Source organism: Oncorhynchus mykiss, chromosome 2 (genome assembly GCF_013265735.2).
Source record: "Oncorhynchus mykiss isolate Arlee chromosome 2, USDA_OmykA_1.1, whole genome shotgun sequence".
Taxonomy (NCBI): Eukaryota; Metazoa; Chordata; class Actinopteri; order Salmoniformes; family Salmonidae; genus Oncorhynchus; species Oncorhynchus mykiss.
In genome coordinates, this window is record NC_048566.1 from 84327810 (window position 1) to 84353509 (window position 25700).

Here is a 25700-nt window from a genome sequence, read left to right on the forward strand (position 1 = left end):
GGAGAGGATCCGAAGTCGCTGGGTCCATTCTTGGTCGGATTCTTCTGTCAGGTGCGTGAATGAGGACCCAAAAAGCGAATTAACAAACAGAGTTTCTTTAATTATGAACACACGTGGGCTCAGATGGACAGGTAGATTCCGACAGGACAGGACAAGGTTGCAGCAAACACGATGATAGTCTGGTTCAGGCATGAGACACACAAACAAGAATCCGACAAAGACAGGAGCAGAAACAGAGAGAGATATAGGGACCTAATCAGAGGGAAAAAGGGAACAGGTGGGAAAAGGGGTGAATGAGGTAGTCAGAGAAGACAAGGAACAGCTGGGGGAAAGAGGGACAGAAACGGTAACCTAGTACGACCAGCAGAGGGAGACAGGGTGAAAGGAAAGGACAGAAAGACACAACATGACAATACATGACATAGTTATTTTGTTGCTTTGACAAATTAATTTCTGAAGTTAATATTTATTTCAAGTGATTCGTTTTAAGGAGAGAAATGTTACGTGAACTGAACTCTCGTTTTAATATGGTGAAAGGGGTACTTAAAAAAACAAAACATTGAACATCTAATAGTCAAATCATAGTTCTACTCTTTTTGGACATTTCCTGGTGTTTTGTGGTGGAAAACTGAGCTGGTCAGACATAAAACATCAACTCTGTTACCAATAGATAAACAGGCTCAATGGTTTAACTTTTTTAAGTTAAGCTTGCATTAATTTGTTCCTCCCTGTTGACTTCCTTTCCCCCTGGGATTTATTTATGATTTTAAAGCCCCAGTGCAGTCCAAAATGTTTTTTCCCCCCTGTGTTTCATATACATTTTCACACACCGCTGTGCACAGACTTTTTGGGGGGCATGTGTACAAACACATGGCACCACCAAAAATATTTTCCCACAACTGCGGGTCAGAGACTCATTGAGCAATTATTGCACGAGGGGAGGGGAAAGCAGAACATTAGAAGTATTTTTCAAAACTATTTTGAACTGGGGGAATGCTGCACTTGTTAACAATGTCCACAATTCTAGTCAAAATAGAAGATTGTAAGAAACACTAACCTACCATTACATTATCCAACCCAACTCCATTTGTTGCCACTATCATGTATCTGTGGTTTTCAAACTTTTTTTACCCATGACCCCCAAAAGGGAGTGGTACAGAAGTTGAGACTATTGAGCTCAGGTGCATCCTGTTTCCCTTGATCATCCTAGATGTTTCTACAACTTGATTGGAGCCCACCTGTGGTCAATCCATTCCCCCTGGGATTTATAGATGATTTTAAAGCACCAATGCAGTCAAACATGTTTTTTACAAGTCTCTGCTTGGTAAAGTCCCCCCTTATCTCAGCTCACTGGTCACCATAGCAGCACCCACTCGTAGCACGTGTTCCAGCAGGTATATCTCACTGGTCACCCCCAAAGTCAATTCCTCCTTTGGTCGTCTTTCCTTCCAGTTCTCTGCTGCCAATGACTGGAACGAATTGCAAAAATCTCTGAAGCTGGAGACTCACATCTCCCTCACTAGCTTTAAGCACCAGCTGTCAGAGCAGCTTACAGATCACTGCACCTGTGCATAGCCCATCTGTAAACAGCCCATCTATCTACCTACCTCATCCCCATACTGGTATTTATTTATTTGTTTATTTTGCTCCTTTGCACCCCAGTATCTCTACCTGCACACTCATCTTTTGCCGATCTACCATTCCCGTGTTTAATTGTTATTTTGTAATTACTTCACCACCATGGCCTATTTATTTCCTTAACTTACCTCATTTGCACTCACTGTATATAGACTTTTTGTTTTATTTTGTTCTGCTGTATTATTGACTGTATGTTTTGTTTATTCCATGTGTAACTCTGTGTTGTTGTATGTGTCGAATTGCTACGCTTTATCTTGGCCAGGTCGCAGTTGCAAATGAGAACTTGTTCTCAACTAGCCTACCTGGTTAAATAAAGGTGAAATAAATACAAAATTAAATTGATTGGACATGATTTGGAAACGCATACACCTGTGAAGCATGGTGGTGGCAGCATCATGCTGTGGGATGTTTTTCAGCGGCAGGGACTGGGAGACTAGTCAGCATCGAGGCAAAGATGAATGGAGCAAAGTACAGACATCCTTGATGAAAACCTGCTCAGGACCTCACCTTCCAACAGGACAACGACGCAAAGCATAAACCCAAGACAACGCAGGAGTCTGAATGTCCTTGAGTGCCCCAGCCAGAGCCCGACTTGAACCCGATCAAACATCTCTGGATAGACCTAAAAATAGCTGTGCAGCAACGCTCCCCATCCAAATAAACAGAGCTTGAGAGGATCTGCAGAGAAGAATGGAAGAAACTCCCCAAATACAGGTGTGCCTAGCTTGTAGCATCATACCCAATAAGAATCTAGGCTGTAGTTGCTGCCAAAGGTGCTTCAACAAAGTCCTGAGTAGAGTCTAAATACTTATGTAAAATGTTATTTCAGTTTATTCTTAATACATTTGCACAAATGTCTAAACTAGTTTTTGCTTTGTCGTTATGGGGCATTGTGTGTAGATTGAGGGAATAACAATTTAATCATTTTAGAGTAAGGCTGTAACATAACAAAATGTGGAAAAAGTCCAGGGGTCTGAATACCTTCCGAATGCACTGTACTATAGTCATTTTTGTATTTAAACCTCTTGAGATGGGGACACCATGTTTCAGTTTATTATATGCTCTTTGTGGCAATGTTAAAATTAGGTGAAACATGCTTTTTTCCCCACCAAGTTTCATTACTCAAAAGGCACCGAATTGGTGTAATGACCCTAGATCTAAAATACACACTCTATAGTATCGTCCTTTGGGATTCACAACTGAGACGTTTTTCTATATTTTCCTTCCAATGGCAGAATATTTCATCAAACAAACGCTGCTTTTCTGGCCATAGTATTGCTTTCTCCATCTAGCCTAAAGCAGTGGGTAACTGGGAATTGGGTAGAGTTAAATGGGATGGGTTGTGATAGAATCACAGACATCAGAGATGTTCTTTCTGCGGACAGGCCTTATCAGGTTAGCTCTGTTTCAGAGCTGGGATAGGTAGGATGTGTGGGGGGGATAAATTACATTTTCACTCGCTTCAATGATTCATATTGCGTTGTCAAGTCCCTCCGGTTCACACTGATCGTGGCATGTGCAGAAAGTGGACCATCACAACTTTTTCCAACTGATCTGTTCATAGCGCCTGCTATCCTGAGTGGCACAGCGGTTTAAGGCACTGCATCTCCGTGCTTGAGGCGTCATTAGGCATCCTGGTTCGATTCCAGGCTGTATCACAACCGGCTGTGATTGGGAGTCCCATAGGGTGGTCCACAGCGTTGTCCAGGTTTGGCTGGTGTAGGCCGTAATTGTAAATAAGAATTTGTTCTTAACGAACCTTCCTAGTTAAATAAATTCAGTGCATCAATGTTGAGGAAAAGTGGCAAAACTTTTGTAGTTTGATGGCTAACGTTATATCTTTAAAAAAACTGCACTAGAAAGGATTATCAACACATACTGAGCAGCTCACGTTATAGACATGCATGCTACATGGCAGACCAATCCAAATTCATCTTCTGGCATGTCCAGCTCATCCATTATCATCCATTATCTCAATCATGGCTAGCGGGAAGGCTCCTCCCCTTTTCTGTGGCTAAAACACTAGGCTTGTAATTGAACAATTATTTGTATTTACAGATGGAATACAAGTTTGTTATTAAGGCACATGAAAGTTTACATGTTCCAGAAGGCATTTCTGCTCATTTTTTATACTAAATAAAAAATGTGTTCAAATGCCTCCTTTTGAAGTAGTGATGTGCTACATAAGCCTAGCTTATGTGTAAAATGTAGTGTGACACAAATTGCAGTCTGTAGCCTAGCCTAAATCATTTTATCATGTCTTTCTGCTTTATCAAATCAGGCACATTTCCCCTAAAAATAAACATCCTAATCTCATGGAGATTAAATGGGTACACAGAGTTGATATTTGTTTCCATCCTCGAATCACTGCTCTCTACTGTCGCACAGTGCCCTCGCATTGGAAAGTTAATGTAGTTATCATTTAGGGCTTATGATCATTGACCAACACATTTCCTGTAGAAATATTATAGTTGGAAAGGCTACTTTTTCAATCTTGAAAGACCTTTGAGTTCTTGGCTATAGATCTTGATGAGGATCCTTATGTATCAGGCCAGAATCTATAGATGTTTTTCCTTAGAGGAATGTTTTTATTTAAACAAAATGTGCAAGTGAAGTGTGTGTACAAGGCTTGCCTCACATCTGTCAATGATGCACCCACCTAGAACAAACCCTGTAGAATGAGGTCTGCTATTTTTACTCTCTTTCTCTCTCTGAACAATCCTATTTAATATCATTGCTGGATGTGATCCCATATAAAAAAAATAAAGGATAAATAAAAGTAGTAGACAACAATAAAACATAAGACAGACGATCCATTTGGCACATCCGCATAAATCCAGCCAAATGTCTAAGCCCAGAACCTATGATGTTATAAATGGTTCGCCATCATCAAGGCTACAGGCAAGAGGTAGCAGTACAGTAGCAGACCATCACAGGACCCTACAGCCCACCTGCCAGCAACTCCTGGGCTCAAACTGGTTGAGTAGTTACTGTACATTGTCATATGAACAGACCTGTGTTGCTAGTAGACATGGAATGCTAAAATCAGACACTCTTTCATCCACAGTCTTTAGATTGAGTGAGGAGTTCAATATTTCTAATCAAGACCATTTGGGCCAGTGTGTAGATGGCATAGCCGGGCTATTCATTAGGTATGCAAATGAGACACATCAAGGCCCCACCACGTGCAGTAGGAATAAAATCTCATTAGGTGGAGATTTTTCACATAGTGAATAAATGAACCTCCCACAGCATTCATTCTAGAATGCTGTCAGACGCTAATGAAATGGCTTTGTGGATGAGGAAATTGACAAATGTAGCCTAGCATTTTTAATGAAAGGAATAAAATCATTTGATTACTCATCAAAATATTTCGCTAAACAGTAACCATTTGAAAAGTGTCATTATTACAGTATAATAGGCTACATTCCTTGTTGACCTGGACTTTGAATGTTAGGCTAACTTAAAGTTAGGCCTACACAAGTAAACGTGTCATTGGCATCATTAATGTCCTATTTTGATAAAACATGTTATTTATTTATCAAAGGCTACCTTGAGAACATCTGTATTTATTAGGCAGCAGCTACTCTTCCTGAGGTCCAAATAGATTAAGGCACTTACATCACACATAAAACAAAAGATCATAACATTATTATACCACTACATGCAGTGCATTTGGAAGCTATTCAGACACCTTGACTTTTCCCACCTGTGTGGTGTGGGTGATTATTTTCTGTTATGTGTCTGTCACCTTGCAGAACTGTTTCGTTTCGTTCTCCTTTGTTATTTTGTTTAGTGTTCTCTGTTTAATAAATAATATGATGAACACTTACCACGCTGCGCTTTGGTCCTCACCTCATTCCAACGATGAGCGTTACACCCTTACATCAGCTGATGTCACAAAGTGCTTTACAGAAACCCAGCCTAAAACCCCAAACAGCAAGCAATGCAGGTGTAGAAGCACGATGGCTAGGAAAAACTCCCTAGAAAGGCCAGAACCTAGGAAGAAACCTAGAGAGGAACCAGGCTATGAGGGGTGGCCAGTCCTCTTCTGGCTGTGCCGGGTTGAGATTATAACAGAACATGGCCAAGATGTTCAAATGTTCATAGATGACCAGCAGGGTCAAATAATAATCATCACAGTGGTTGTCGAGGGTGCAACAGGTCAGCACCCCAGGAGTAAATGTCAATTGGCTTTTCATAGCCGATCATTCAGAGTATCTCTACTGCTCCTGCTGTCTCTAGAGAGTTGAAAACAGCAGGTCTGGGACAGGTAGCATGTCCGTTGAACAGGTCAGGGTTCCATAGCCGCAGACACAACAGTTGAAACTGCAGCAGCAGCACGGCCAGGTGGACTGCGGACAGCAAGGGCTCAGGTCCTCCGAGAAAGGGAGAATTAGAGAGAGCATACTTAAATTAACACAGGACACCGTGTTAATATATCCAGATATAACAGACTGTTCCTAGCCACCCGAAACATAAACTACTGCAGCATAAATACTGGAGGCTGAGACAGGAAGGGTCGGGAGACACCGTGGCCCCATCCAATGATACCCCAGGACAGGGCCAAACAGGCAGGATATACCACTAGAGGGATATCTTCAACCACCAACTTACCATCCTGAGGAAAGCCCGAGTATAGCCACACCCACAAAGATCTCCGCCACGGCACAACCCAAGGGGGAGCACCAACCCGGACAGGAAAATCACGTCAGTGACTCAACCCACTCAAGTGACACACCCCTCCTAGGGAAGGCATGGAAGAGCACCAGTAAGCCAGTGACTCAGCCCCTGTAATAGGGTTAGAGGCAGAGAATCCAAGAGAGAGGGGAACCGGCCAGTCAGAGACAAGAAGGGCAGTTCGTTGCTCCAGTGCCTTTCCTTTCACCTTCACACTTCAAGCCTGTCCTATGGCATGCTCCTTTTGCCAGCTCAGCACTTGACATTTGTGTTGCGATTATGTAATATTTCATGTGGTCACTCCAAGGGGGCATCCGTGTGCCTGTTCCATGCCAGTTACAGGAAATGCACGCCAATATGCACAGACAGAAAATGTACTTGTTTTTCACAAAATGGATTGTGGATACATTTTAGATTGACACAATTTCCTGTATACAGCTTTTTAAAAACCTGCATCACAATACTGAGAGCTTTGCCGTTTGTAAAAGGATGTATTTGGGTGTTTTTGTAGTCTTATTTTCATGTTTTTCGCACACCCTGGAACTGCAGAATGAGGCTCAGGAAGTCAGTTGCTGCTGGGGTAAGTTTTTCAAAACCAAGTGAGGGAAAAAAATGGAGAATTTCAAATCAGCAATGGTCCAAATAGTGATTGACAAAGTTCAGAGGTAGCCTTCATGTTTGGCTTTATGTTAGACTACTACTTCCATAAGACCTGCAACACAGTGAGCAATGTGCCTTTTTTACAGTAGTTACTCACCTCCACTGAACTTGTGCCTGAGAGCTAGGCTCAGTCATCCAGCAGGGACCCTGAGACCAGGCAGAGTAGTGCTGAATCATCTGCTTGCCTTTTGTGGTGCCTCTGAGCCTAGTAGCACAATGTCCTCATAGGCTCACTAGATCTTCCGTCCCAGCACCCATCAGCCAGCCACCCAGCCTCTTTATCTCTTGTGTCTTATTAATGGTCAGGAGGAGGAGGGTGGGGGAGTGTTACCCAGCTACTGGGCGTTCAAACGCTTGGCACGCTGTGACGCCATGTTGCGGTTTGCTAGCTAGTGTACACTGGAATATGCAGGCACTGGCAGTAGAGACTCATTTTCAGGAGGCCCAAGAAAAAGGAACATGTTGGCCTGATTAAGGTGCCCTATGATAGCATTTAGAATGTTTTCCTCTTAGGTGCAGCCAGCCGCTGTCTAGATCTAACATAGTGATTGAATGGGAGCACTGAAGGAAAGCAGATGAGCTTTCCCGAAATAACCACTTGATTGAGTTCAAGTTCATCTCCACAAACAAGGTTCAAATGCATCATAGCCATTCTAGATGTCTGAGCAGCTGTGGTTATTCGGCTAGATCACTCAGTGGTTCTCGTAGTTTGGCCTGTATGATGATGTGTGTGTTGAAGAGTTTTCTTGTACAGCGCCTTCGGAAAGTGATGCTTGGCATTCAGGCCAAAGAATTTAATGTTGTTTTCATAAGATTGGAGAATCTTGTTTCTCATGGTCTGAGAATCTTTAGCTGCCTTTTGGAAAACTCCAAGCAGACCGTCATGTGCCTTTTTACTGAGGAGTGACATCCATCTACCATAAAGGCCTTATTGGTGGAGTGCTGCAGAGATGGTTGTCCTTCTAGAAGGTTCTCCCATCTCTACAGAGGAACTATTGGAGGTCTGTCAGAGTAACCATCGTCTTCTTGGTCACCTCCTTAGCCAAGGCCCTTCTGCCCCGATTGCTCAGTTTGGCCGGGCGGCCAGCTCTAGGAAGAGTCTTAATGGTTCTAAACTTCTTCAATTTAAGAATGATGGAGGGCTTCTGTGTTCCACCTTCACAGGTGGACTCCAATCAAGTTGTAGAAACATCAAGGATGATCAATGGAAACAGGAGGCACCTGAGATCAATTTAGAGTCTCATACAGTAGCAAAGGTTCGGAATTCTTATGTAAATAAGGTATTTCTGTTTTTATTTTTAATACATTTGCAAAAATGTTTAAATAACCTGTTTTCGGTTTGCCATTATGGGGTGTTGTGTGTTGATTGCTGAGGATTCATTTTTATTTAATACATTTTTGACTTATTCTAATGTAACAAAATGTCAAGGGGTCTTAATACTTTCCGAAGGCACTGTATATTTTCAGCTGGTACTGTGGTTGCTTGGATGTGCACAGAGAGCTCATACAGAGAGCAGACACATGGCAGGTGGTTACTGAGTCACTATGATGAGTCTGGTTGTGGCTGTGCTGCTAGCATTGCCTAGTCAGGCTCTGAACAGACCTTTTTTTCGAACATTTCTCTAAGCGTCCTCTCAAATTAAATTGTGGACAATAATTTCTCCATCTCACCTGACAGTTCATCTCAGTGTAAATACACCTGACACAGTATTCCTCCAGAAGGCTCATGTTGACAGTCTACGTCCTACAAGATAGCATCACATTTACCATTAGGTGGTCACCTCACTCAGCTGTCTGATCTGCCTAGTGGTCTGTGGTGGTTCATTTCTTTACTATCAAATGAGGAGAGACAAACTTCTCACACAAGTCAGAGTTATACTTAAACTAAATCTTTAATCACTTATTAATAAGGGAGCAGGTCAATGTTGTATTGAATCAATTGAGTAGTCTACGATAATGATGGCTGGTCAACGATTCACGCTCCGGTGATTTGTTGAGAGCCCCGTGACAAAAGTACAAAGGTATTTTATTGCCAAGATACACCCCTTTCAACCTACATGACGAACAACAGATGTATAGAATGGGTCACAAGGTTAAGATCTGTATTAAAGATACCTAGAATTCATAGCAGACAGTATCTGCTGTGTCAACAGTTTTCATTGTGTAGAGACCAGTGCCGTGCCCCCCAACTGCATACTGGAGCCCCATGTTGCCCTGGTACGGTATAGAACAGAAACATTAACTCATGCTCTGGAATGCTCTTTAGATTTGATCACCCAGAAGATGTTGTAAATCTCCTGTCAGTGTTATCTCCCAGAGGCCCATCCTGAGTAGAACACACACACACACAATAGTTATAAGAATCCTCTATTCTGTTGCATAAAACAACCATTTGATGCAATAAAAGTATTATAACATAATCTTGCAATTTTCCACCATAGGTCTGTCTATCTGACAACATAAACTGAGTGTACAAAACATTATGAACACCTGCTCTTTCGATGACAGAATGACCAGGTGAAAGCTATGATCCCTTACTGATGTCGCTTGTTAAATTAACTTTAAATCAGTGTAGATGAAGGGGAGAAGACAGGTTAAAGAAGGATTTTTAAGCCTTGAGACAATTGAGACATGGTTTGTGTATGGGCTCCTGAGTGGTGCAGCGGTCTAAGGCACTTTATGTCAGTGTTAGAGGTGTCACTACCGATCCTGGTTCAATTCCAGGCTGTATCACAACCGGATGTAATTGGGAGTCCCATAGGGTGGCGCACAATTGTCCAGTGTCGGGTGAGGTAGGCTGTTATTATAAATAAGAATTTGTTCTTAAATGACTTGCCTAGTTAAATAAAGGTACAATAAAATGTGTATGTGTGCTATTCAGAGGGTGAATGGGCAAGACAAAATATTCAAGTTCCTTTGAACTTATGCCAGGTGCATTGGTTTGTGTCAAGAACTGCAATGCTTCTGGGTTTTTCACACTCAACAGTTTATTGTGTGTATCATGAATGGTCCACCAACCAAAGGAAATCCAGCCATGAGTCAACATGGGCCAGCATCCATGTTGAACGCTTTCGACGCCTTGGAAAGGCCATCCCCCGATGAATTGAGTCTGTTCTGAGGGCAAACTCAATATTATGAAGGTGTTCTTTATGTTTTGTACACTCAGTGTATAGTTTCGCTTTCTGGTTCTCAAAGTTCCCTGATCCAACATTACCCAGAACAAGCCTTTGTTTGGACTTTAAGTGCGATGCTAATGGATTTATAGAATCAGAATATAAACTAGGCAAACTGATACAGCTCTTTGGAACCTAATTTGAAGGCTTACTGTGAATTATTCAAAGTGTTGTAGCGTGGCACCCATGGCTTCCTGGCAGCTCACACAGATCCTGCCCCGGAAGCACACACACACACACACGTCATGTGCGCACACACACAAGCACATACGCACGCACACACAGACAACACACGTGTATTCAACTCTAACTTGTGTAATCATGGCAGTTCCCAATTAGTCATGCATAATGCTTAAGTTATGCAAGAAGCAAATTACTTTAGAAAAAGGCAGTTGGCACTCTCTCGTCTGGCAAGTGTGTCAGAAATGTACTCACTGCCTCAGCGAAGACATATTGGCCGTAACAGCACTGCAGTGCCTCACAAAACCCACCCTAAAAAATCATTAGAATTTGTAACTGTAGGTTTGTGAGGGCTTTTGTATAATAGCTACAATTGCTTGTTGGTGAGGTAGAATGGGGACATCCATCATTCCAAGGTCAAGCACCAGAACATTTTACAGTAGCTAGTTGTTCCTACTAGAGCGCTTCAGTCAGTAGCTCATTTTGGACCCTTAAGGTAGAATGTCCTAAGGTTTTTACTGTGGAACATATGGTCCCCATACATCTCAGTATCATCATCACACACGAAAGAAATGAGGCTATACACACACACATTGAATTATTGTACACACTAAAGGCATTATAGCACACCATCGCAAAATGTGCCCTGTGTAACCCATTTGTTACTGCTTAGGCTAAAGCTGTTCCATGATGTTTCTGGGGATTACTTTTATGTCATTTCTGTGGTCCACTTTGTGGCTGCATCCGTTCACTGAACACTGACTGTGTCTGTTTCGTTATTCAAAATACATTTTACAGCCACTTTGGCAAATGGTACTGCATTAGTTAGACTAGGCACTGTAGTGATCGTAGAAGTACACAAACACAATGTCACAGCCTATAAGTGGAATTGTAATGTTGGCTGGTGTGTTTTTGCACGTGGCCTACTTTGAGAAGGCTAGTTTTTCAGGCGATTCATAATTGATATGTTGGATTCACGTATCCATCTCAACCAAAATTCTAAGTTATAGAATAGGACTAAATCAAATATGATTTGATTGAGATGAAGATGTGAATCTAACATATTTCATTTATTTATTTGTAGACAAACTGGAATTAAGTCAGTGACACAGATGGAACTATCCAAGCAGAAGATACATCTCCTTAAAATGGTTATATATGTGGTTGTGTTGACAACCAAAGACAATGCAATGTCACTTTTGAAATTCAATAACTAGTGTATTAACTTGTGCACAAGTTAACAAATGATATGATGGATCAAAATCAACCAGAGCTTGAAACCCTCAGGCATATTAACCTAGTCATATTTTGTTGAATTCTGCGTTTAGTCTATTTTTTGTTGAATTCAAACAATTACTGTTGTTGACTTTGCAAATGCTACATAAGCCTAAATAACATCATTGATGATTGATAATATATGTTCGCATTTCATTTGCTCTGTTAAACCTACCTTTTGGAATGTATTCAATAGCAACAGTGAATTGATTTCGTTTAAGTGGAGCTCGTGCGGTTATTCTCACAATAGCACATTGGTAATAGTCAGTGACAAATATCATAGCTAAGCAGGTCTGGGTTTGGTTTAAACCTTGGATGGGAGACCTAAGGGTAGCTGTAGATAGATCAATTATCCAGTAGGAGGTGCTGCCCAGTCTAGTTTTGTTTCTGATAGTGGATATAAGTTTAAAGGTACAAATTCAACATATTTCATACACTGTTTTTCTATGTTGAAATTTGGTTACCATGATGACATAATTCTGTGGTGTAAATTTGACCCTCAAAACAACAGTTTACATTGATGAATTTTTCAAATGGAATGTGTTTTCTGCGTAGATTGCACGTCACAATACGTTAAAACAATGTTGATTCCACCAGTTTTTGCCCAGTGGGCTGCTACTCTAAAGGCTAAAGAGCCTGATAGAACGTATTTGAGACCTATCCTATTAATCAAATCAAATTGGATTTGTCACATGCGCCGAATACAACCTTACAGTGTCGTTTGATTTGATCATGCAATTTTGTTCAACATTTATAGCCTACTTTGTTCTTTGAAGAGTGATGGATGGCTTCCTTCTTGGTCATTTCCAAGGTTGTTGTCAGAACTCACTAAGCAAGAAAATGAAATAAAAAAAGGTTCACCATATAATAACAGCAATAACAAATCGTCAATGAGATCATATTTCTTTCTTAGTCAATTTGAAGAGCAGGCTATTTTCCACAGTACTCTAGGCGTCGCAATGATGATCAAATATTTCAGTGCAGTCTTAGTTCATGTTTGATATGTTGTTGTCATTTCTTTTTCAGTAGACTGGCCTCCGTTGGATCCCACCATGTTGGAAGAGTTTCAGGAAGAAGTACCAAGCTGGACTGAATCACCCTCAGCCTTATTAGTTTCACACACTGATGCCTCTGAGCACCTAGATGACACTACAACTATAGCTCTCCTTTCACCTGGTCCCCTACCACTTGAATCACCTTCTAGGTCTAGTGACCCCCTGTCCACTCCCCCTTTTAGCTCTTCGGAGCCTGAAATTGTCCTTCAGAAACACCCTGAAGGCCCAGCCCGACTCTCAAGGGACATTAAGCTCTCTGGGCCTATCTCAACCATGGCAGCTACCTCTTCAACCCTTGTTACAGTACCACACCAGAAGCTTCTCGGACCACAGTCCAACATATCCACAACACCCTTGAACTTCTCTACAGCCACCAGTGGGACTACGTCTCCACAGTTTATTGTCCCAAACTCTAATGAAAGAGCTTCAGATGAACCTCCATTATTACCCCCCATCAACCAGCAAGACCCATCAAAACAGAGAACTCCTGCACTTATGACATCACTTCCTGTTGGACCCCTCAACCTGCCTAGACTGCCTGTTGACAATCTGGCAGATGTAGCAGCCCTATCAGACCAAGCCAGCCCAGAGTCTAGACCTAATCCAGATGTGTCCCTGAGTTTAGGCGATCTCTCGCTGGATCACAGCGAGCCCTCCAGTAGATTAATCGATCTGGATCACCTGCGCCCCAGCAGTGAGCTCATGCAGAAGGATGATGCTGCCCAAGGTATTTACATGCTCCTGAAGCCATCGCCTGAAATGCAGCTGGCTCCCAGCTATGTGCCTTTCCTGAGCCCACAGACCACGTCCTCCTCAGCCGAGCCCACCATGGTCCCTACTGAGGACTTCTTCCCCACCAACACCATGGAGGTGGACTGGGGCTCCGGAGACCACCCGGAGACCGTGACCTATATGGGCTCGGAGGGCGACGACTTCTCCCTGGTCACCAACCTTCCCACGGACATGTACGACCTGGAGGACTCCAATGCGGAACGCTACGACACCTCCTTCCCCTCCAGGGTTGGCGTGTCCTTCTCCTCGATGCGTCACGTGACGTCTTCACTTAGTCTCACTACAACAGATCTCAGCTCTGGTGTTAGAAGTGTGGCCCCCACATATGTTCCTCCCTCTATCCATCCATATCCCAGTCACTCAATGCTAGCCTCAACACTAACACCTCAAGGTAGTCTACCAGAAGGTTCAGGCGTAGACTGGACAGATACCTTCACTGTTGAACCAACAGACCTTCTCCTACCAGACATGAACAGCCTGGAGTACTACACCATCCAGCTGACCAAGGATGACTCTGAAGAACACAGAGGCACCAATGTGACCACCACCTCCAGACATTTCTCCCTGATGTCCATCAGCACCATCCACATCATGGCCACCAGCACGTTAACTGAGGACCCCAGCCACATGCTCACAGCCTCCTATGGAGTGGAGGTCCAGCCTTCTGACAACACTACCTGGATTAAAGAGTCCTCTGATATATCTGGCTCAGAGCCTCTCAATACGACCACAGCAGACGCCACGGAGATGACTTCTCTGAATTTCTCAGTGTCGTTCCTGGAGCCTTCATTAGCGCCAACCCCCTCCATGGACCTGTCTTCCTCCCTGTGGGGTGTCACTGGTCAGGTGTTCTCCGGGGAATGGATTAGCCCTGTGGCCACCTCCAGTGTCGGACTGGACAGCAGCTCTGTATTAGTGTCTGTGCAGCCTAGTGCTATGGCCTCTGAGACAGACATCCAGTGGTATGTGTCCCCCACCGCCACAGAGACGGCCCTCCTCAGCACCTCTGTCGCCTTCACCCCAGTGCCTGGTCAAACAGAATTACCCCCCGATGTCACCTCAGGCCCCACAGAGCGAGCCACAAATGCCACCACATTTCCCCCGGTGTCAGTCATGGCTGACCAAGGTATTGATACGGATAGTCCTGTCACAGCAGTGACAAACGTCAGCCAGAGTACACTTAGCACCGTAGACACCCCCTCCACAACTGATCCTGCCACCACCACTACTACTACCACCACCATCACCACTAAGGCCTCTACAACCACTGCTCTGGCCACCACCACTACCACCACCACCCCCTTAAACATAACAACCACAAAAAGCCCGCCTACAACCATTGGCCGCCAGTACCTCTGTAATGTCTCCAAGCCTGTGTACTTTGTTAAAGTCGGTAAGTTGAATGATCTTTTTGTCGTGTTGATATACTTTTTTAATGACAGGAACATTGTGTGGGTTGTCAACTTGATCAATGCTACGAAGATATAATTGTCAACTCTGAAGTGTTATTCTTTCACTTTTCATATGAAAATCATGGTTTGTGATTTAATGTTTTGAAAATATTGTACACTTAATTAATCTATAACAAGATGTTCTCAATTAGACATGATAGAGATGAGATGTGCTTCCACCCTCTGCAGGTTTTCCCCCTGGAGCCACTGTTGGATATGCCAAATCCCAAATCCGAGACATACTGAAGACTGAATTCAATAAGTCAATTGAACTGCAGGTACATTATGATGGGGCACCATGGGCACCTTTTATTGGGATTTTAAACTTAACTTCAATAATTAATGTAATGGATAGAAATAACAGCAGCCTTTTTCTTTAGTCTTTATAAAGTTAATGTAACGGATTTCCTCCTCTTCGTCTGATGAGGAGTAAGGATCAGACCAAAGCGCAGCGTGGGAAGTGTTCATGATGATATTTAATTAAAACTCAGAACACTAAACAATAAATGACAATGTGAATTTACAAAACCGAAACAGTACCGTGTGGCCCAAACACTCACACGGAAACAAACACCCACAAACCAAAAGTGAAACCCAAGTGAAACCCAACACAAAAACCAACATAGAAAAACAAACAGACTGCCCACCCCAACTCACGCCCTGACCATACTAAAACAAATAATAAAATAACAGAACTATGGTCAGAACGTGACAGTTAAAGTTAACCTCTAAGTGCTGACACTGTTAGCTTTTCATTACATAGCTTACCCCCTAAAGAAACCTCTGAACAGCTGTTGTGCAACATGCTCTGAGTTTTAACCCTTTGGAGCCTAAGCTCTGTCTAAGCTGCGGGGGTGCTAAAATAACATATGGAATTATTTTAAGATAGTAATACCAAGGAATATTTAGCTATTTGATTTAGAATTTTTTTATTAGAACATTATTGGGTGAAACATTGATTTTGGCATTACTGCTATTAGCCAATAGAAACGCATTGAATAACAGATTCCCTACATGGAACAACAGATAGTCACCAATAAATTTAAAGGAAGTTTGTTCTGAAGTGTCTGTCCTATGTCTGAGAGATATAAGAAAGATCAGGAAACATTTTTTAAACATTTATCCCCTTATTTTAAGCACTAAACTATTTCTGTACCAGTCAAAGGTTTGGACACCTACTCATTCAAGGGTTTTTCTTATTTTTTTTTTATTATTTTCTACATTGTAGAATAATAGTGAAGACATCAAAACTATGAAATAACACATGGAATCATGTAGTAACCAAAAAAGTCAACAAATCAAAATATATCTTATATTTGAGATTCTTCAAAGTAGCCACCCTTAGCCTGATGAATAAGATATATTCAACTGCATTTGGAGGATGGTAGATATTGAAAGTAAGACAAAAAGACAGTTGAATTGAAAGACTTCAAATACAGCCCATCTAAACTAAACTAGATGAGTAACTATTATTTGCAATGAAGAGAAGTTATAATTGTGTATTTTCTGTGTCTTGGTAAAGGTTGCTAAGAGCCCTCCAGACTTTGTGTTCCGGGCAGTGTCGGGTCCCGTGGTGTTCACAGCCATATCTGTCATCAACGCCCTGCGCCAGTCAGGCCGACGCTTCCAGCCCATCTCACACTACTGGAAGGTACCAGACCACCAGTACCAAGTCCACTCAGGTAAGAGCACTGTTCTGTGTGGAACTATACAAGCCACTTCTGAAATAGAGATTTTAATAGTGCCTCCCCAGTAGAATGGTATGCCAGTTTTTTGTTTGGGTCTTCTGCGCTGTGCAGGATGTGTTTGAATGTTTAGACTTAACCTTGCCCTTCTGTTTCCCTGTCCAGTGCTGCAGTTTGTGCCCAGCCACGTCGACGTGCGAGTCTGCAACTTCAGCGAGCGCATTGAGAAAGGCCTTACCATGGCATACGCCGAAGTGCGCCGACGCGCACAGGAGTCCACCAACTTCACTGTGCACGTAAGTGGAGACCTACTGAAAACACTGTAGCACTCCAGTCAACTAAAATAGAGCTTCTCCTAATGCTCTGTTTTCATTACCAGTCACTTACTCCTTCCTTGGATTTCACCCCCACTTGTGATGATCATCTGGAATCACCCCTAATCACAACCCATTTATATCAGAAGCACTTAGCTCACACATTTATTATTACTAAAATATCACTGGCCGTGTCGCTGTGCTCTCCCTGCTAGAACTCTCTAAGAGCAGCGTCTGCTGAAATAAATCGGGAAGTGGAAAGAAAGAAAAGCTCCTCAAGAGAGTCGGTTGGCCAGGAAAGTTCGAAACTAATTGGGTTACTGTGTGTGAATGCAGCAGCAGTAGTGGCTTGCTTTGGATTTGGGAGAGAAAAGAAGCAGGATCTGCTTGACTTAATTGTAATTGTTGAGGCTTGGGGAGTGACAGGGAGTAATGGCTTAAATGTGTGGTTTGTGAAATTGTGTGTGCTGCGGTAATACAACCTAAGTGCTGGTCTCAGCATACAAGTCTGTTTAGATCAGTGGTCACTCATTCAAGACCAAAATTATCAGCATAGGTTTATTGATTCAGGTTCTTGCAGAGGTTTTCCACTAATTAAGTTGAGAAAGTGCTTTTTGTCTGTTCATGTTTGACGTTCTTGAACGTAGCAAGCGAGAAGGATATGGAGAGTGTTCAGACATAGATTTCATACTCAGTCAATGAAGGGATTATACTGGGAATTACATTCATATCTGGAAAAGGCCATTTAAATTATGGCAGTTCATTTTATTTTCAATTCCCTTTCTATTTCAATTCCACAAATTAATTGAAATCAATTTGGCCCAAGCTCTTCTGCTGCATCACACTGTATGCTCACATGTGGTTTTATTGGTGACAGGGTTTGTTGTGCCGTCTCTTTTGACCATTTACTGAACTTTTGAAATCCATCACCAGCTCAAAGACATTGTGGGCTCTATTTCTATCAGCTCGCTTGCTCTGAGGTGGGAGGGGTGGAAATATTGGAGGTATGTTCTAAAAAACATACGCCAATATGCCAATTTCAGTAAATGCAACTAGGGATATTTAAGACTGACCAAAGCTGGTCTTAGCGGGAACGCAATTGGCTATGGCATTGGTTTTGCCAGCAGAGGCGCACACAGTAGCCTTATGTACATCACCAATGTTTTATTAAAATATCACAAGTAGCAAAACAATCAACAGACGTTTCCCTTTTTAAAATTGACATTGGACATCTTTGTCTAGCTTCTGTGAAACATTTGGACTTATTATTTGCGATGCCCGTTGAATGAAATGTTTCAGTGTCTGTAGGAAGCCTGTTTAAGAACATTAAGTTAATTAAAAAGACTGCTTATTGTTCTTCATTTATGATTTATTTAAAAAAAATGTGTCTTCCACTTTTCTCTGTTGGACCTAACTGTTATATCACGGGAATTCAGATCGCTGTCCGTGGGCTGAATCAGTTTGTTTGTTTACCTTTCACTTGGCAAAGTCACTATTGGCCATATCAGCGGCGATGGTAGGCTGTAGCTTTATATATTTGGGAGCAGTAACGGTGAGTGGACATTCCACTAGCGATTAGAGCATTGAAATTGCTTTATAAAGGGGCACAAGACAGGGATGTTCTCTCTCCCACTTCTGTTTGCACTGTCAATTGAACAACTTGCAAAAATAATTAGACAGGACCCAAATGTAACTAGGTATCAGTGTTGGTAAACATGAATATAAACTAAACTTATTGCAGATGATCTCCTGATATACTTGACCAATATTGAAAACTCAATGCCCCCATCGCTAAAAATATATCTATTATATATTCTAAAATCTCAGGATCTGAAATTAACGTGTAAAAAAATGAAATAATGGCAATAGGAAAAATAATGACTCATGATATACAGCAATCCTTTAAGTGGACCACAAAAAATATAAAATACTTAGGATGCTCAATAAGTGACAAAGCAAGTCTGTATGTTTCAAGTCTGTATGTAGGCAGCAGCCTCTCTGTGTTAGTGATGGCTGTTTAACAGTCTGATGGACCAGCTTTGATGCACCTGTACTGACCTCACTTTCTGGATGGTAGTGGGGTGAACAGGCAGTGACTCGGGTGGTTGTTGTCCTTGATGATCTTTTTGGCATTCCTGTGACATTGTGTGCTGTAGGTGTCCTGGAGGGCAGGTAGTTTTCCCCAGGTGATGCGGTGTTGTGCAGTTGCCGTACCAGGCGGTGATGCAGCCCGACAGGATGCTCTCAATTGTGCATCTGTAAAAGATTGTGAGGGTTTTAGGTGACAAGCCAAATGTCTTCAGCCTCCTGAGGTTGAGAGGTGCAGTTTGTCCATGATGTGTACGCTGGGGAACTTAAAGCTTTCCACCTTCTCCACTGCTGTCCCATCGATGTGGATAGGGGGGTGCTCCCTCTGCTGTTTCCTGAAGTCTACGATCATCTCCTTTGTTTTGTTGACGTTGAGTGAGAGGTTATTTTGCTGACACCACACTCCGAGTGCCCTCACCTCCTCCCTGTAGACTGTCTCGTTGTTGTTGGTAATCAAGCCTACTACTGTTGTGTCGTCTGCAAACTTGATGATTGAGTTGGAGCCGTGCATGGTCACGCAATCATGGGTGAACAGGGAGTACAGGAGGGGGCTGAGCCCGCACCCTTGTGGGGCCCCAGTGTTGAGGATCAGCGAAGTGGAGATGTTGTTTTCTACCTTCACCACCTGGGGGCGGCCCGTCAGGAAGTCCAGGACCCAATTGCACAGGGCGGGGTTGAGACCCAGGGCCTCAAGCTTAATGATGAGCTTGGAGGGTACCATGGTGTTGAAGGCTGAGCTATAGTCAATGAACAGCATTCTTACATAGGTATTCCTCTTGTCCAGATGGGATAGGGCAGTGTGCAGTGTTATGGCAATTGCATCGAGTGTGGATCTATTGGGGCGGTAAGCAAATTGAAGTGGGTCTTGGGTGAATGGTAAGGTAGAGGTGATATGATCCTTGACTAGCCTCTCAATGCACTTCATGATGACAGAAGTGAGTGCTATGGGGCAATAGTCATTTAGTCCAGTTACCTTTGCCTTCTTGGGTACATGAACAATGGTGGACATCTTGAAGCTTGTGGGGACAGCAGACTGGGATAGGGAGAGATTGAATATGTCTGTAAACACACCACCCAGCTGGTCTGCGCATGCTCTGAGGACGCGTCTAGGGATGCTGTCTGAGCCGGCAGCTTTGCGAGGCAGTTACCCCACTGAAGACATTCTTTAAAAAAGTATACTTGCGCATAACAGACTTTATATGGGTAAATAAAACTTATAGAACATCTTCCTAAGTCTGAGAGTGGTTTTAACTTTCCAGACTGGGAATTGTATCAACCCGCCAGCCACTCAGGGCTTTTACTTGAGACATATAGTTAAATGCACTAAAGAGGAAAAATGGGTACCTTTTGAAGATGCTCATCCCCAGAACCTTTTCACGTGGATAAAGCTAAGAACATTAACAATTTCATAGTTAAGAACACTATAACAATATGTGAGAAAATAAAACGTATTCTACAAGAACCAAAACAACTCCCTAAAAACAGCATGGAACAATCCTTGGATAGCTTTTCAGAACTCCCCGATTTTAAATTGGTCCACATGGAAATCTATGGGCATAGAAACTGTAAATTACTTGGTAATAGGAAGTAAATGTATTTCCATGACAGAATTAAAAAGCCATTTTGGACTGACAAATGTAAATATTTTCAAATACATGCAACTTAAAAGTTTAATATCACGAAATGTCGATTTTAAATATTTTGGACATAAAAGCAATCTTGAGGGAATCCTAATTTGAGCCAGAAAATGATATTCATATGATAGCTAAGATAAACAAAACCTTGCAGATAGCCTATCCAACTGACAACCTCTTAGAAAAAATATTAACTATTGGAATTAAGACTTTAAAATAACTGATATTGACATTGGAACATATATTATATACAAAAATATGTAGACACTCCTTCAAATCATTGGCAGTAGAATGGCCCTACTGAAGACCTCAGTGACTTTCAACGTGGCACCGTCATTGGATGCCACCTTTCCAACAAGTCAGTTGGTAAAATATCTGCCCTGCTAAAGCTGCCCCGGTCAACTGTAAGTGCTGTTATTGTGAAGTGGAAATGTCTAGGAGCAACAACAGCTCAGCCGGGAAGTGGTAGGCCACACAAGCTCACGTAACGGGATTGCCATGTGTTGAAGCGCGTAGCGCTTAAAAACCGTCTGTCCTCGGTTGCAATACTCACTACCGAGTTCCAAACGGTCTTTGGAATTTTTTATTTGACCTTTATTTAACTTGGCAAGTCAGTTAAGAACAAATTCTTATTTACAATGACGGCCGACCCCGGCCAAATCCTAACCTGACAACGCTGGGCCAATTGTGCGCCACCCTAAGGAACCCTCAATCACCCGGTGATACAGCCTGGAATCGAACCAGGGTCTGTAGTGACACCTCTAGCACAGAGATGCAGTGCCTTAGACCGCTGCACTACTCGGGAGCCCACAAACACAATGTCGGCACAATAACTGTTCGTCGGGAGCTTCATGAAATCGGTTTCCATGGCCAAGCAGCCACAGACAAGCCTAAGATCACCATGCGTAATCCCAAGCGTCGGCTGGAGTGGTGTAAAGCTCGCCGCCATTGGACTCAGGAGCAGTGGAAACGTGTTCTCTGGAGTGGTGAATCGCATTTCACCATCTAGCAGTCTGACAGAGAATCTGGGTTTGGCGGATGCCAGGAGAAAACTACCTACAGGAATGCATAGTGTCAACTGTAAAGTTTGGTGGAGGAGGAATAATGTTCTGGGGTTTTTCATGGTTCCTTAGTTTCAGTGAAGGGAAATATTAACGGTACAGCATACAATGACATTCTAGATGATTCTGTGCTTCCAACTTTGTAGCAACAGTTTGGGGGTGGACCTTTCCTGTTTCAGCGAGGTCCATACAGAATCGCTGTGAAAGAGCAATGTTAGCAGATTCTGCAGCACAATAGCATAGTGTGTGAAACTAGCAATGACTCAATGGTCCATGCCTTCTGGGAATGCTATGGATACCAGGGATTATGGGCGGAGTTGGAAAGTTGGCTGTCAGAAGTATTACAATGTAAATGTACTTTTAATCAGTCTGTCTGCATATTTCAAGACATGGCATTTGAGAGTGCAGTGAGATACCCGATGGGTTGGATGATACTTTTCCCGTCAATCATCTTGTTTGTGTATATTTTGTATTGTTTGAAAATACATAAAATCTTGCAAAAGTGCTAACAATATATTTCCATATTGAAGCCGTGCAGTTACTGTTCAAAAACATGTTCAACATATTTATCCAATATGGGATAGGCTTACATTTGATTTAGTTTCTGTACGCTATTTACTAAACTAAGCTTTAACGGACTAACATTCAAATTGGAGTTGATGACAATGCAATACATAAAATACCACACAACCACATATTTAGCCAATGGGATACATTCTGATTGGCCAGTGAGGGGTCAAGCCTCGACACACCCTCAACTTGTTAATTCATCAAAACCCAGCCCTTTCGCGCCACCGCCAGCTACTGTGCCCATAATTCTGGTTGTGAAAATACCCAAAATATTTATGACACACACCCCAACGTGTAGTGCTGCCGCAAGCGCTTAGATTTACCATTGCGTTATGTTTGTTAAAATAGAGTCCTGTATGTACGTATTAAATATTTTCCTAGATTGTGAACATCACCATGAATCAGCCCAGGAGTCAGCAGAGGGAGCCAGTGGACGTGACCTTCGCTGTGCGCGATGCCGTCGGCTACCTGAAGGGGTCAGAGGTCAGCAACCACCTGAGGCTGCTCAACATGGTGGAGTTCAGCTACTACCTGGGCTTTCCTGTGTTGCAGATCGCCGAACGTGAGTCCATTACCATACTGTCTAATGGATTGGGATTTTATGCCAACTGTCTAATGGATTGGGATTTTATGCCAAGCACCCCTACTGGGATGTTGGCTTGGGGAAATACATGTATTCTATTAATCAATCTGCTTCACCTTCTAAGGACCTCTTTTATACCTCAGTAGGAATATTTTTAGGTTGTCTGTACTTTCCTTATTTCCCTCTCTTCTTTTCCCAATAGCTTTTCACTACCCAGAGTTGAACACCACCCAGTTGCTTCGCTCGTCTTGGGTTAGAACAGGTATGCTTCCCCTTGTCAACACATCTGACTTTAAGTATTCCACCCAATCTAAATCTCAACTGCAGCTAGAGGATGGATACACATTCAGGGCCTATGTTCTGGCTGTGTGATAGGCAATGTATTGGCTCTGTATTGCCTGTCCTGTGTGATATCATAACCATCTGTTTCCTGTCCAGTGATGCTGGGTGTCCTGGACCAGGGGGTGGACGGGCGGACCTTCCAGGCCAAGATGGAGCGTCGTGTGGCCCTGCTGCTGGGAGAGGTTCTGAGGGCAGACAGGCGTAACAAGAGGGCCACCAGTGTGGCCAACCACAGTGTTCAGGTAACCACATCAGAGACACTGTACTATACTGAGAATCATCTTAGAATTCTCGTGCTGTGCTTGACTATAGCGCTTAAGTACAGCAAATACAACTCTCACCCTGTGGTAATAACCCCTAGGCAAGGCTGCCATAGCCACTGTGTTACTAAAGAGAGTAAGCCCGAGTCATCACCAGAAAAACAACCTGGGTTTCCTCAACCAGCCACTAACCCACATCCAGTCTCCAGGTTTATTAGAGTGGAATGATGAACAGTGTGTGGCCCCACATGAACCACACCCTTTCTCACACACACACACACACACACACACACACACACACACACACACACACACACACACACATACACACACCTCCATATCCCACTCTCTCTGGCTGTGGACTTTCACAGGTGATGCCAGCGTACTGATTCTGTCAAGTCAAACTACAGCTTCTATGTGAGAGGCTGAGAGAGGCAGCAGGGTTTTAGTGATCACAAGAAGCAGAGTAGACAGTCTCACTGTGTTATTTAGAGCCAGACACAAACATTGAAGACAGTCCTTGAAATGCAAAAAGAAAGAGCTCAGAGCACTCTAATATGACGTTCTTTTCAAGGCTAAAAACAGAAGAGCACCATCATTACAGTCGTGGCCAAAAGTTTTGAGAATGACACAAATGTTAATTTCCACAAAGTTTGCTGCTTCAGTGTCTTTAGATATTTTTTTCGGACGTTATTATGGAATATACTGAAGTATAATTACAAGCATTTCATAAGTGTCAAAGGCTTTTATTGACAATTACATGAAGTTGATGCAAATAGTCAATATTTGCAGTGTTGACCCTTCTTTTTCAAGACCTCTGCAATCCGCCCTGGCATGCTGTCAATTAACTTCTAGGCAACATCCTGACTGATGGCAGCCCATTCTTGCATAATCAATGCTTGGATTTTATCAGAATTTGTGGGTTTTTGTTTGTCCACCCGCCTCTTGAGTATTGAGTTCTCAATGGCATTAATGTCTGGGGAGTTTCCTGGTCATGGACCCAAAATATCGATGTTTTGTTCCCCGCGCCACTTAGTTATCACTTTTTCCTTATGGCAAGGTGCTCCATCATGCTGGAAAGGCATTATTCGTCACCAAACTGTTCCTGGATGGCTGTGTTCTTAGGCAAAATTGTGAGTGAACCCACTCCCTTGGCTGAGAAGCAACCCCACACATGAATGGTCTCAGGATGCTTTACCGTTGGCATGACACAGGACGGATGGTAGCGCTCACCTTGTCTTCTCCGGACAAGCTTTTTTCCCAGATGCCCCAAACAATCGGAAAGGGCACTCATCAGAGAAAATGACTTTACCTCAGTCCTCAGCACTCCAATCCCTGTACCTTTTGCAGAATATCAGTCTGTCCCTGATGTTTTTCCTGGGGAGAAGTGGCTTCTTTGCTGCCCTTCTTGACACCAGGCCATCCTCCAAAAGCCGATGCACTCACACCTGTCTGCTGCCATTCCTGAGCAAGCTCTCTACTGGCGGTGCCCTGATCCCGCAGCTGAATCAACTTTAGGAGACGGTCCTGGCGCTTGCTGGACTTTCTTGGGTGCCCTGAAGCCTTCTTCACAACAATTGAACCGCTCTCCTTGAAGTTCTTGATGATCCGATAAATGGTTGATTTAGGTGCAATCTTACTGGCAGCAATATCCTTGCCGGTGAAGCCCTTTTTGTGCAAAGCAATGATGACTGCACGTGTTTCCTTGCAGGTAACCATGGTTGACAGAGGAAGAACAATGATTCCAAGCCCCACCCTCCTTTTGAAGCTTCCAGTCTGTTATTCAAACTCAATCAGCATGACAGAGTGATCTCCAGCCTTGTCCTCGTCAACACTCACACCTGTGTTAATGAGTGAATCACTGACATGATGTCAGCTGGTCCTTTTGTGCTGAAATGCAGTAGACATGTTTTTGGGGGATTCAAAGAGGGACTTTGCAATTCATCTGATCACTCTTCATAACATTCGGGAGTATATGCAAATTTCCATCTTACAAACTGAGGCAGCAGACTTTGTGAAAAGGAAGTAGAATGCCATTTGCCGAGACCTATTAGAATTCCACCAATAGAACCACACAGTGGGTGTGTCATAATACCCATAAAACCTAGCGGTCAAACGGGGAAATGGTTCCAATAGTTCCACCATTTATTTTTCCCATTGGTGATTTTAGAAAAACTTTAAAAAGGGCTGTGTTTTGTGTAGGCTTACACTGGCGTGACGTTTTGATATCAATATATTCGGCTCTATTTACTCTCAGAA

At 42.9% G+C, this 25700-nt stretch overlaps 1 protein-coding gene across 4 annotated transcripts in view; it reads left to right on the forward strand.

Annotated features, from left to right (window-relative positions):
• Nucleotides 1–25700, forward strand: part of LOC110498007 (UPF0606 protein KIAA1549) — an 86200-nt gene that overhangs the window by 31254 nt on the left and 29246 nt on the right. For all 4 annotated transcript variants that reach the window (XM_036957291.1, XM_036957284.1, XM_036957270.1 and 1 more), the window contains exons 3-9: nucleotides 12633–14846; nucleotides 15094–15182; nucleotides 16427–16586; nucleotides 16755–16885; nucleotides 22638–22818; nucleotides 23042–23101; nucleotides 23278–23423. In XM_036957291.1, the coding sequence (XP_036813186.1) occupies nucleotides 12633–14846; nucleotides 15094–15182; nucleotides 16427–16586; nucleotides 16755–16885; nucleotides 22638–22818; nucleotides 23042–23101; nucleotides 23278–23423 (2981 nt within the window). The remainder of the gene's footprint in view (nucleotides 1–12632; nucleotides 14847–15093; nucleotides 15183–16426; nucleotides 16587–16754; nucleotides 16886–22637; nucleotides 22819–23041; nucleotides 23102–23277; nucleotides 23424–25700) is intronic.